General features: G+C 37.0%; 1 protein-coding gene across 2 annotated transcripts in view; it reads right to left on the bottom strand.

Annotated features, from left to right (window-relative positions):
* Window positions 1–13,476, bottom strand: part of TRAPPC9 (trafficking protein particle complex 9) — a 964,950-nt gene that overhangs the window by 846,931 nt on the left and 104,543 nt on the right. For both annotated transcript variants that reach the window (XM_027844988.1, XM_027844994.1), the window contains one exon: window positions 9,598–9,741. In XM_027844988.1, coding sequence (XP_027700789.1) covers window positions 9,598–9,741 — 144 coding nt within the window. The remainder of the gene's footprint in view (window positions 1–9,597; window positions 9,742–13,476) is intronic.

Genomic DNA, 13,476 nt, shown 5'->3' with positions numbered 1-13,476 from the left:
GGTCAAGATCAAAAAGGTGGATATTTCAGAAAGAGGTAACAATGTTAATTAACGCCACAAAGTTAGGAGGCTGCAAGACTGGGATTCCAACCCAGATCCTCAGTCCCTAAACCCAGTCCTCTTTCTACTGTACCATCCTGCCTCTCACAAGCCCCCAGTGCCAATCACAATGCCATTTCTGCCACAACATTCCTAGGAGGTAGGGAATGCAAGGGTTACTAAAAACCTGAACCCTGGTTTTCCAGTTCCGAATCCAGGGCTCCTCTTATCGTATAACACCAAACGTGTCCCAAGAAAAGAGTCAGCTTATGTGTGGTCACCAGCACCATGAAAGTTGCTGCCTGGCCTGCTTAGAAACAAAACCTCTAAGCAGGCCATTTTGGTGTGTGTTAAAGAGGAATCTTTTAGCAAAGGCTCTGGGCCAACAGAGAAACCAAGAGTAAGGATCACAAGCCAAACCAACTTCGTAAACAGTAACTGGCACCATAAACAAGGGAGGATAAAGGCTAAGGAGTAGAGCCGACACCAGAAAGGATTGTTGGTCATGCATTTGACTGACAGAAATCACTGCCAGTGCCTTCACCTTTAAATAGGAAGGACAGTGATACGTATCAGTCATTTTAAAACTTGTACAGATTTCTGATAAGTTAATTGAACCATCCATCTCCTACTTTAGATGACAAGAACCATTGAGGGGCTATCTCCAGAGTGTATTACTGATGAGTTTAATTATAGTTTTTATAGGTCAGACTATAAATTAGTATGGCAGGAATAACTGGAAGGAAGAGAATTATCTACTGGCATACCAGACACTCAAGTAGTTGGGGTGGGGGGAAAAGGGGAGAAATAAAGGGAGTACTACATCTTTATTTCATCATTTGTACAAACTGACTGTGAAAAATTATCGAAGGACCCTGAAATTAAAAAATGAATATTTTCTCATAAAAAAGCATACTCTATGTACAGGGAGCTGGTACTGGTCATAGTAAAATAGACAGGTCATTTCTAAATTGAGCCACTCCCAACTACCCATTTTTATGTCCTTCTAGAATTATATAATCTTAGTAGTTGGAAAGTACCTCTGAGGTCATTCTCAACAATTACTTGATGGATGAGACATTACCAACTAATGATCATTCAGCCTAAAAGTAAATATATCTAGCAGTAGGAAATTTGCTATCCCGAGGTAGCCCTTTTTTTGTACAGCTTTTATTATAAGAAAATTCTATATAATGAGTCAGATTCTTAAAAACATATAACTTTCATACTAATTCTGTCTCCAAAGAACTGAAGGCATCTGTCTTGTTACTAATAAGTTTTCTCCTGTCCAGGATAAATATCCACGTTTCTTTCAACCATTTCCTTTGAGGATAGTTTTGGCCTGTGTCATCTGAATATTCTCTGCCTTCACAATGTCATTGTAAAATGTAGCTCCCAGAACTAAATACTAAGACTACATATGAGATGTGGCCAGGATGGTGCCTGGCATAGCACCTTAATTATTACTCAGCACTGAGTCCACTAAAGCCCCAGGTCTTTTTCACATGATCCATCGTTTAGTCATATCCCACCCACCCTGTACCTAGATTACTGATTTTCTGAACTTATGTAAAGCAAAGTTCATTCATCCCCACTAAATTTCATCTTCCTCAACTAAAATCCTTCTCCCCCTCTGGCTCAAACATCAAGGTAACCTAGGTTTTCAAAGGCTATGCCAAAATGGGAAAGTTCAGGCAGATCCTACCAAACTGCAAAGGCTCCAAATCAAGGCCTAGCAAATATGGGGGCATGGGGAGATGCAGTATGCATGCCCTAAGGTAAAGATTCTTCCTTATCACATTCCTTCCATTCTTTGTCCATTTGGGAATTTTTAGTTTACAGGGAGAGAGGAAAATATGGACTGGTATCTATAGACTTTATCTAAAAATATGTGGTCCATATATACTTTTAAGAACACAGGTTGGAAAGAGGTAAGCATACTCCTTCAGCTTCTATCTACACCCCAGTTAAAGGCAGAATATACAAACTGATCCACAATAGTGGACAGAATTAAGCTTATGTTAACGTTAAAGTTACAAAACAAAACAAATAATAATCAACATTTTAATCTAATTCAAACATTTATTAAGTATCTTTTATGTGCAAAACACTGTAGTAGATATACAGTTAAATGAAACAGTGCTTTTGCATACCTATAATGCTTCATAGCCTCACATCTGCCTCTTAAAATCCCCAATTTACAGGGTTCTTAATATTTTAATAACTGTATTTCAATATAATTTAATTCTTTTGAAATAAAGTATATTTATTTTTAAATTGCTTTGAAAGGCTATGGAATTATAAAGCCTTTCAGAGCTGGACTTCCATGGAATTTTACAGGTCACCTAATCTAACTTCCTCTTTCAACAAATGAGAAATCAAAGACCAAGAAAAGGGAAGTGACTTGCTTAAGGTCATCCCAGACCTGTTTTCTATTTCTGAAAGAAGGCCCAAGGAATGCACTGGGAGGAAAGTAGGTCTGTTCACCTCAAAAGAATCCCTAAATTGTGGGGCAGCTAGGTGGTACAGTGGATCGAGCACCAGTCCTGGAGTCAGGAGAACATGAGTTCAAATGCGGTCTCAGACCAGACACTTGACACTTACTAGCTGTATGACTCTGGACAAGTTACTTAACCCCAACTGTCTCCCCCCCCAAAAAAAGAATCCCCCTTAATAAGTAACAACACATAAATGGCAAAGCCAAGATTTGTGTCCCCAATATTACAGTCTAGAAGATTTAAAGATCTAATGATTAAATGTTAAGAGTCAGATTAACCTTTAATTACTTTTTACAAGAAAGCATTTTTATGTGCACATATACCCAGGATGCCATATGAGTGAATTATCAACTTCAATAATCCAAATTAAATGAAACAAATAAAAAAAAAAAGCCAACCCTATACCCTAACTGGAGCCTTGTTGTAAACAAAGTCTCTGTTATAGGACAATCTTACATCTTCCAGTAACTAATACTCCAGGGCAGTTCATATTGATACTAATTCCCTTTGACAGAGTTTACTAATACTTCAACAATGCTCTTAACATAAAGCCAGAGATTAACCAAATTTATAATTTATATCTGTTCTGAGATAAATCACAGCAAAGTTCTCACGTACATAAACTACAGCTTTTAAAAAGTACATAGTTAGAATGCAGTTCCAATGTAAACGGAAACAATCATCTATACTATTATGAGATAAGACTACTAACCGGTCTCAGTGCTTTTGTGTGTGATCTCATCATAGTATGGATTAAAAAGTAGACCTTCAAAATAGCATCATTATATCTAATGTTCAAGGAAGCTAAGCGGACTTCCATGTGTTACAAGAGACTGAATATATTACTGTAGTTTAAAAAAAAAAATGGTAATGTGAATTTGAAACAGTCCTGAACTTTCTGTGGCCCAAACCCTCTGCTTAATATCTCGCCTTCATTCCCAATGGCCACTAGCTACCTGCCCTGATGAAACTGAGGAGGAAAGAGAAAGGTATCATCAGAATTCAAAGTATTCATTCAGTCATTACAAATGATCATGCTAATTAGCATGCTGGCATCATGCCAGGCGTATCTGCTAATAGTTGGAATAATAACCAAAGTAGCACTTGCTACTTCCAGGTACCCACCATGCGGAGATCTCAGCACATTAAACCATACCATTAAGAAGGTGTCAATGAGGCAATTTTTCACTTTCACTCAGAAATTCAGTGTCAAATGTTAATTTATATCTGTTGCCCTGCTCAATCTGATTAATTAATTCTTCATTTACCTCAACACCTAAATCAATAAAGATATGTTCCTAAAATGGTTTGTTGTTGTTTTTTTAATTATCTAATAGAACCGGTAACTTCTGCCATTAACCTAAACAACACTCTGAAGATCAAGTAGAAAACATTAAAGCTTTGGCTGGAAAGTGAGCATCACTAAACAACTTACTCATTAAAGTCAAGAGAATCAAAAGAAAACAAGCAATAAATGTCACAGTCATTTTCCTTTTTACCTAAACTGTTCTACCCACAACAAGGAAATACACATCTTAAAGTAGGCAGAAAGGATAATGAATGGTGCCTGTGGCAGACCAAGAAATCTCTAACTAGAAATAATTTTTATGTCAGTAAGAACATATAGCCTATTTTACTACCAATGGAATCTCTACTCTCATGACATTTTTTTCTCAAATAACCAGAAGAGTACACTTTGGAAAGGTGTACATCTGTAGCTTTAAAAAATAAAAATCCACCAACTTAAAACCAGTAAGTTAGACTTGAAATTTGGATCTTCAATATTCTTCCTGCCCTTAACATCAGAAAGATCAAAGTTCAAAGGAAAAAAACGTAAAACTTCCCTTTTAATGCTATTCATTGTAACTGCAGGTAAAAAGCATTTGTGTGAGCCATTGCTAAAAAACATACTTGAACTCCTGTTTGCATACAGAAAATTAAAAATCCATTAATTTGGGTTATGTTTATATTTCTGTCAACTGTAATCATTCCCTGATTTCAATTGAGACTTCTTTCCATTTCTCATCTGATAAAAAGTTACAACAGTATCAACAAAGCAAGCCAGGAAGCATTTTATTAAGCACTTATGTACCAGTCACCGTGCTAGTAACTTGGAATAGATGGAAACAAAACTGTCCTAGCCCTTAGGAATTCAGTCTACTAGAAAAGACAATAAGGACATATGTAAATATATACAACAGATTCAAAATAAACACCGAGGGGACAACAGAAGCTAAGGTACACAGCAAAGGTTTCACGTAGAACAGGTGTTCTTAACACCTTTTGGTTTTGTTTTATTTTTTCATTATGGACCGCTTTGACAGTCAAGTGAAGTCTATGGACCCCTTCTTAGAATTATGTCTCTAAATGCATAGAATATATAGGTTTGCAAAGGAAATAAATTACATTGAAATATAGCTAAGTTACCAAAATATTTTATAAAATAGACCACAGGTTAAGAGCCCCTGATGTAGAAGGTAATTTTTTAGTTGAGCTTTGAAGAAAATTAGGGATTCTAAGCAATAGATGTAAAGACAAAAAACATTCTAGGCACAAAGATAGGACATGCACCATTATGTGTGAGGAACAGAAGGCCCATTTGACTGTTCCCTAAAGTGTGTGAAGGAGAACAACATCAAATAGGGATAGAAAGGAAGGTGGGTTCTAGGTGGTGAAGGGTTTACATGCCAGTCTGCATTTAATCCTAGAAGTAAATGAACCCCTGGAGTTTACTAAGTAGAGAGTTAACCATAACCCTCATGTTCTGCCTGCCGATAGATATGGAGCTAAATCAAATGACCCAAGGCAGGAAAGTTGGAGATCATTGAAAGGAACAAAAAAGATCTTTGCTGCACAAAGGGGCATTCACACAGATGAATGCTTAATAGGAGAACAGGAAAGGCTCAATAGACAGGTTAAAGCCAGTTTATAGAGGGCTTTTAGCGCTGGCAAAAGAATATGGAACTCCAGGGGACATGGAAGCACAGAAGACTTTTTTTTTTAAACAGAGCAGTGTTATGAGTATAACTATATAGTAGGAAAGTCAAATCTGGTTTTCATACATAGGATGTGCTGGAAGAGGGCTGCAAGTAAGGAGTAGTGAGGATCTACCTATACTACCATGATAACAGTGAGAATATGCAAGAGGTGTTACAGAAAGAGAAACCAAGTCAATTTAACTCAACTTGACAAACATTTGTTAAGTATCATGTGTCAAGCACTGGGGATAAAAAGACAAAAATAAAATATACCCTAGCATCAAGGAGCCTCTGTAATACTAGTGGGAGTACAATATGTACAAAGATAAGTAAAATAAAGAAATACATACACACATACAAATATAAAGTAAATTAAAGATAGAGATAGCACTAACAACAGGGGAAGGGCAGAGTTAAAGAACGGCTTTATGTAAAAGGTGGTTCCTGACCTGTACTTTGAAGGAAGCTAGGGATTCTAAGAGATGGAATAGAAGGAGTACATTCCAGACAAGGGAGACCACCCATGCAAAGGCATAGAAGTGGAAGATGAAATGTTATGAACAGGGAACATCAAGTCAGACAATTTGACTGGACCAGAGAGTGCATTAAAAGAGTAACAAGAAATAAGACTAAAGATTTAAGCAGGATCTAGGTTTTAGATGATTTTAGGTACTAGGCTGAGGATTTTATTTCTTATCCTAGAGGAAAAAAGAAAACCACTGAAGATCTCTGAATGAAGGAAAGCTAGGCGACCTGACAATTGATTATATGCGTGGGGTTACGGCATGTAAAAAATCAAAGATCATACACCAAGATTTTAAATACAGCTGACTAGGTGGTACCACTAAAAGAAAGGAGGGGAAAAAAAGAAAAGATTTGAGGGAAATACAATAAGCTCATTTTGGAACACACTGAGTTTGAGGTCACAGTAGAAAAAATAAGGAACAATGCATTGTAAGAAGTTTAACATACAGACATAAAGTGAGGGAAAAAAGGTCCATTTCCATCTACCCATGGTTCCATACACCTATTTCAGGGTGTTTTTACATCAGGATTGTCAAGAAAGCAGAGGAAAAGGTGGAGAATACAAGAATGGTACAAAAAGGAGGTAGAGGCATCATAGATAATTAAATTATAGTTATCTTAGAATATGTGCTACAAGTTTATAAAATACTCCCTTTCTGAACCTTGTGCATTCTAGATAACACAAAAAGGAGTACTTGGTGAAAACCATCATCATGTCCGTCTACCATGCTCCCACTACCCTAGCAAAGACACACACAGATACTGGAAGAGCCTACTAAATGAGAAGATCAAAGGAATACTATGCTGGATAGGTCTACCCAGATGGCACACTGGCATCTCAGACTCAACATGTACAAAATAAAACTTATTTTTTCCCTTAAGACATAGGCTACATAGGCACATTACTTTTTTTAATCTTTAAAATTATCCTGTGAAGTGTATGCAACAATACTTCAAAGATCTATAATTTTGGTCAATCTGGGCATACCCTTCCACTGATGCAGGCTGCAATCTCTCTATAACTTAGTAGATGGTCCTTGAGATCTGCTGTGATAGAAAAATTCACCACTTTGCAATGGATGTGATGATGAACCTCTCCAAATGGAGCCAGGCTGGTTCTTGGAACAACTGATATACAATCAGGAGCTTGGACTCAGTTGGTATAGCCTCTGAGAAATCAAAATAACCTCCACATCATGATGAGATAGGTATAAGAATAAGAGAGAAAGGAGAGAAAGAGAAAAGCTGAAAGGAAAGGAAGAAAGAAAAGTAGAAAAAAATCATTACTATTATGGAAGCATCTTTCTTTTCACATAAACTGCTTGATTGAAAAATCTAATTTAATCAAGTCTAAGTGTTTGGCAGCTACCAGAACTGAGATGATGAGGCTCTTCAAACTTTAAAAAAAAAATTATGTGAATATCATGCAAAGAATTCTTACTAGGACAGCTTAATTCAAATTCAGATTTAGATTTATTTATTTTCCCCTCTAGTACTTCCGGGAGATATCACAAAAACATGTTTTCAAGACCTAGGTGTGAAAAGAGCACCACACTAGGCACTGCAGAGAGGAGCAAATTCCTAAAAACTCCCATAAGGAAAGAGAGTGTTTTGGGAAATACAGAAAGATCCACAGATGGCCACAGCTAAATAAAGAACTGGTTTTTCTTTTAGCACTCACTAAAGCAAACACTAGAATCGCAGATTAACAACTAAAAGGGACCTTAGAGGCCACAAAATCCTGATGTTTTACAGATGAAGGAACTGAGTCTAAAATCACAGGGCTAGTGTCTGAAGTAGAACATGAACTGGGTCATCTAGCTAGCTGCCTTACTACAAAGTGTCTAGTTAAACCATGTGCCAACTATGGATGAAGTATCTATAAAATTAACTAATATTTTATCTGTAATAGTAAATAAGCATGAAAAGATATCACAGATAATCAGAATTTTCCTTCTGGCAGTAACTAATTATTATTCACAGATAAATTAAAATGATAAAAAGTATAGGGACCTCCTACTTGGAAGAAGTAAAGAAGAGTAGCAACAGACAGCAATAACAAACTCCAGGAGAAGTTACTGTAGGAGAGAGTACCAACATCCTCTGGGGGAAAAAAGACCCCAAATATTCAAGATTGTGGGTCTCTAGGAATTACCCAGAGATTATAAGTAGATGACAGTTGGTCAATAACAATAACAGTAATAATAGCAGCTAGCATTTATATAGCACTTACCATGGGCCAGGCACTGTGCTAAGTGCTTTACAAATATTATATAATTATATCTCATTTGATCCTCACAACAACCCTGAAAGGTAGGTTATTATAATTGTCATTTTACAAATGAGGAAACTAAGGTAAATAGAAGTTAAACGACTTGCCCAGGGTCACACAATTAGTGTTTAAGGTTGGATTTGCACTCAGGTCTTCTTAACTCCAGGCCCAGAGGTCTACTCATTGTACTACCTTGCTACCTAGTAGGTGTCTATTTATTAAGAGGGTTGGGGTGTCTATTTTGTTTTCCTCAGTCATTCAATAAAACTTTTCTTCTTTAATTTTGTAAACAAGATCCTTGAAAGGGAAGGGAGAGAAGTTGTATCAGAATACAGAGTGGTGTCAGGTAGTGATTTTCCGAGATTTTCTAAGTAGAGGCTACAAGTTGGAGAAGTTAAAAATCCTCAAATATGTAACATATCTTTAATGTTGTGAGAGTCAAAGGTAGAAGGGCTATTGTAATGACTTTGATGAAGATGATTCCCAAATCCAGATGTCACACCTCAAACCCCACCCCACATCTCCACCAAACTCCAGACACACACTTCCAACTGTCTGCTGGATATCGTCACCTAAATGCACCAAGAGTACCTCCAATCAGACCTTTCCCAAAACAAATTCATCTCCTTTCCCCCAATATTTGCCACTTCTCCCAAGTTCTCTATTCCCACTAATGGCATGACTATCCTCCCAGTTACCTAAATTGAAAATGTCAAAACCATCTTTGACTCTTCTCTCATTCTCCTCTCCTATTATTCAATTCATAATCTTGCCCTACCTTATTTGGCCTCGGAGATCTCTCCCAGAATTGCACTCATCTTTCCATTCATCACCTCTCATTTGGAATAATTTAATAGCCTCCTAAGTTGTCATCTACCTCTGGTCTGTCCTCTCTTCAATTTATCCTTTCATACAGTTGCCAATATAATTTTCTTAATGTCTCATTCAGGTCACATTACTGCCTGGAACACAGTAGGCATTATAGAAATGCTTATTCTCTTCTCTTCTCACCCTGTTGAAAAACCAGAAGTTGTTCTCCACCACTTACTCAAAAAAAGGTATAAATGTCTTTTATGTGTTTATTTAAAATGACCACTCTGAGGCCACAAATGCAGGCAGCTAAGCATAGCCTGCTGGACAGAATTTATTTACTTCCCAGAACAATTCCTGAGCTGAGGCAGAGAAATGGCTGGCCTGTTTACCTTGGTTCTCAACAACTATTCCAATTGTCCAGGTATTAATGTGCTTTATAAAGAAAAAAGAATTTTTCACTAAATTTACTCACCCTGATCAGACAAAAAATCCAACATGGTCTGTAAAAGGAAGGACAAATGTCTGACAGAGAGTGCAGGATTCCCCATTCTTCTGGAGGCATACACTAATTCATGAAGTAAGCGCATCTGCACAGCTGCCCATCCTCTGTGAGTTCCTGCAAGAAAAGAACCAGAATAATTTTAAGTCTTCAAAAAAATGACAATTAGCCTTTTTGGAAATGCATAATGATCAACTATGTAGAAACTTGGTGATTCAAAACAAAATGCTTCAATTATCATAGCATCATAGGATTTACAACAAGAAAAGTTCTTAGAGATAATTGATCCAAGCCATTCATTTTAGAGATACAGACAGTCATGTGGGTAACAGAGTCTGGATCCAAAACCAATGTCCAAAACAGATCTCATTATGTTTCTCCCAAACCCACCCTTCTCTGAAGTTCTCTGTTTTTTATTTTTCAAAGGTACCACCATCATTCCCAGGTTCACAACCTCTGCATTATCCTCCATTCCTGATTCCTTCACCTCAAACTCAATCAGTTGGCAAAGTTGTCCTTCCTACCATCACAACTCCAAATCCAATGCTTTCTACTACACCATATTCCCTTCACCAAAAAGAAAGAAAAATCATGGATTCTAGACATACATGCCAGGTGGAAGAGAATATTGGGACTGGCATGTTATCAAGGTCTTCAGCTACATGTCCAACATTGTCTTAATGGAACAGCACTTGACTTGGATTCAGATGATCTAAGCTAAATCCTGACTCCCTGAGCAAGTCCCTTTTGGGACTTCAGTTCCATCATCTATAAAATGAAATTGAAACCTTCATGACAGCTACATAAATGTAAGCTATAACTAAACACAAACAATTTAAGAAAAGCCATTTTGCAACTGAATTATTACAATAAATTTAGGACAAGAGATAAGCATCAACTCTTTTCCTATAAGGAATATAAAGATCTAATTTGTAAAAATGTGATGATTTCCCCCCAGAAACTTGTGATATCTTACAGGCCTTCAACATCATTAAACCCAACAGTGACTTCAATACTTTACGGATCTATGATTTTTTCAATATAAATATCCTCTCCAATAAAGAAGTTTATAATCCCTCTGATTCAATCACATTCTATGTTGTATTATACTTATTTGGGTATATGTTGTATTTCTTCCCCTTCCCCCCAAGTGATTGTGAGATGCCTCAGGGCAAGAACTATTATTTTTCATGAACTCAGGTCCTAAGTCCCCATAAATGACCTTTGCACTAAGTCACAATGCCTATTGGTCTCTCAGGAATCCTTTAAAACACAAAAATAATAGCACAGTACTTTTAATATAGCAGTTATAGGTAAGAGAAAAAGAAAGTCCTCTAAAATTGTCTGTCAGTGGAAGCAGAGGCACAAAAAGCAAAGCAATGAATTTTCTGTGGAGGTTTAATAAATGTTGTATCTAATTTAGTCATGAATTCAAGAAGATCCAATTAAACCAACTTCAATGCTATCCTATGAAGTCTATTCTCTAATTTTCAAATTGGACCAAATATGGCATTGCTAAATAAAAAAAAAATACATAATGATTTAGCTAGCATGAGAGAGGATTAACAACAAGTAAGCCTGGGTTTTACAGCACTGATGAACATTAATATTGACTAAGCCATAACTTGGATAATTCAAATTACCCTTCCTGTAAAATAAAAAGACTTTTTTTTTTGTTAAGACAGATCTGCAACTACAACTACAAAAATGTATAAGCCCAATAAGCTGCCAAAGTGATAAATTTTTCAAGCACAATATTTTTAATGCTTAAAAGAAAGTTTTCCAGTTTTAGAGTTTATTGCAGCCACTACCTTGGCCATTATCAAATCCATTTGGTTTGTAAGGCTCCTTTCCTTAAGGGTTCCTAGCAAACATGTAATCCCTCATAGACAAAAAAAGCAGGACAGAAAGAATGCACAAAAAGCCATGCAATCTCAACATGAACAAAATAATAATAACATGAATATATGTGTGCTTACTATGTGCCAGGCACCATTCTAAGCCCTTTACAATTACTATCTCATTTGATCCTTTACAACAACCCTGGGAGGGAGGTGCTATTATTATGCCCATTTTACAGATGAGGAAACTGAGGCAAACAGAGCTTAAGTGACTTTGCCCAGGGTTACATGACTAGGAAGTATCTATGGCTGAATTATACTCAGGTCTTCCTGACGCCGGGTCCAGGCTCTATCCTTTGTGTAACCCAGCTGTCTCATAAAAAATGATAATAAATTTTTCCTTACAATGGAGAACTTACTAGATTCTGAACAGAGTATATCACTGTTCCTATCTATAAAGTAACCTATCACCAGTGAAAAAGTTCATTTTAAACAATTATGTAGCTTACTCTTAAAAAGATTGATATAAGAGAGGCAGCGTGGCATAATGGATAGGAGCTGGCCTTAGAGGCAGGAAGACCTGGATCAAGTGCAGAATTTTACACATCCTGGCTGTGTGGCCCTGGGCAAGTCACTTAATCAACTCAGTACCCCAGGCTACTCTCTATAAATGGACTATAAATGGAATTGCACAGAAAGTTCTAACCCACTTGGTAGAGGAAGCTCTTCACCAGGAGCTCCCTACATCAATTAAAGCACAGGTTTGAAATTTTTTTTTAATCTTTAAAAGTACCTTTCTCCCCAAGTACAAGTCAATTAGATTCCAGTTACTCTTTATTTTTATAGGATACAATATTTTGAATTCTTTACCGTTACAAGGCATTTTCACATAAATTATCTTATTTGATTCTTACAACAACTTGGTGAGGTGAGATGGGTAGGGCAAAAATTATCTCAATTAATAGACTGGAGCATAAAGAATTTGAGGGACTTTTTGAAAAGTATACTGCTACCAAATGGCAGGGCTAGGACTAGAACCCAAGGTTTCTGACTGTAAAGTACTAGTAGGTTTGGCACAGAATTAATTTGGGGGAGTTGAAACCTTGGATAAATGCTTAGCACTGCCATTTGTGATTCTATGTGCTGCCCTTCTCATTTTCTCCCCACCTGCATCATATAATTCAAAGATTAATGACATCTGTCTGTATGAAGGTTTATTGCGCCAAAGAGGAAAAAAAAGGGACAGAGAAAAAAAAAAGAAATCACAGACTGGCACTATGGAGGGGCAGTATTTCTCTTCCTCATCAAGTAGAAACCAGGTCTCCACCAGGGCAATGAGGCTTTTCTGGCCAAAAGAAATTAATGTATATATGTTTAAAGGCATTTCCAATTCAAGCTTCCATCTACCTGCTGGCACCAATATATACTGACCATCCAATCCCCACCCCCTACACAACCTTAACAAGCCTGTAGCAAAATCAAAAGTTCCAGGAAGAATTCCTCCTAGGCTACTTTATAATTCCAGTCAATAAACAAACACAGCTTTTCTTCCTCCTGGAAATGTTATATTGTATTACAAAATCCTTCAGACAAAGAGTTTTTCTCTAACTATATACACCAAAGGGTCAGCAGTAAATGAGTTGATAGCAGACAACAGGAGTGCTGAGTGTCTTACCATCTTCAGCCTATTAATGTATTGGGTATATCCAAAGCAAAAAGCGTATTTACTGGTATCAGAGAAGCTTATCAGGAGAGGGCCACATTTTTTTTTTCCTGTCGCACCTCACTTGCCAGAATAAAATGCTGCAGCAGCAACACATTTATGAGTAGGTCTGTACAGTTTACAGGTTTTGCTCTAGTTTGATCATTTCTTTCTCCCAGAATGCAGACCTACAAATACATCAAGGAAGGTGTTTAGAGCCACGTAGTGATAAAAGCACCTATGAAGTTGGGAGTTTAGGGACCATGTCACTCTGGCAAATAATTCCATATCTGCAAACAAAGGACACTA

This window comes from Vombatus ursinus, unplaced genomic scaffold, assembly GCF_900497805.2.
Source record: "Vombatus ursinus unplaced genomic scaffold, bare-nosed wombat genome assembly UNPS02005236.1, whole genome shotgun sequence".
Taxonomy (NCBI): domain Eukaryota; kingdom Metazoa; phylum Chordata; class Mammalia; order Diprotodontia; family Vombatidae; genus Vombatus; species Vombatus ursinus.
This window is presented reverse-complemented; position numbering and strand designations above follow the sequence as displayed.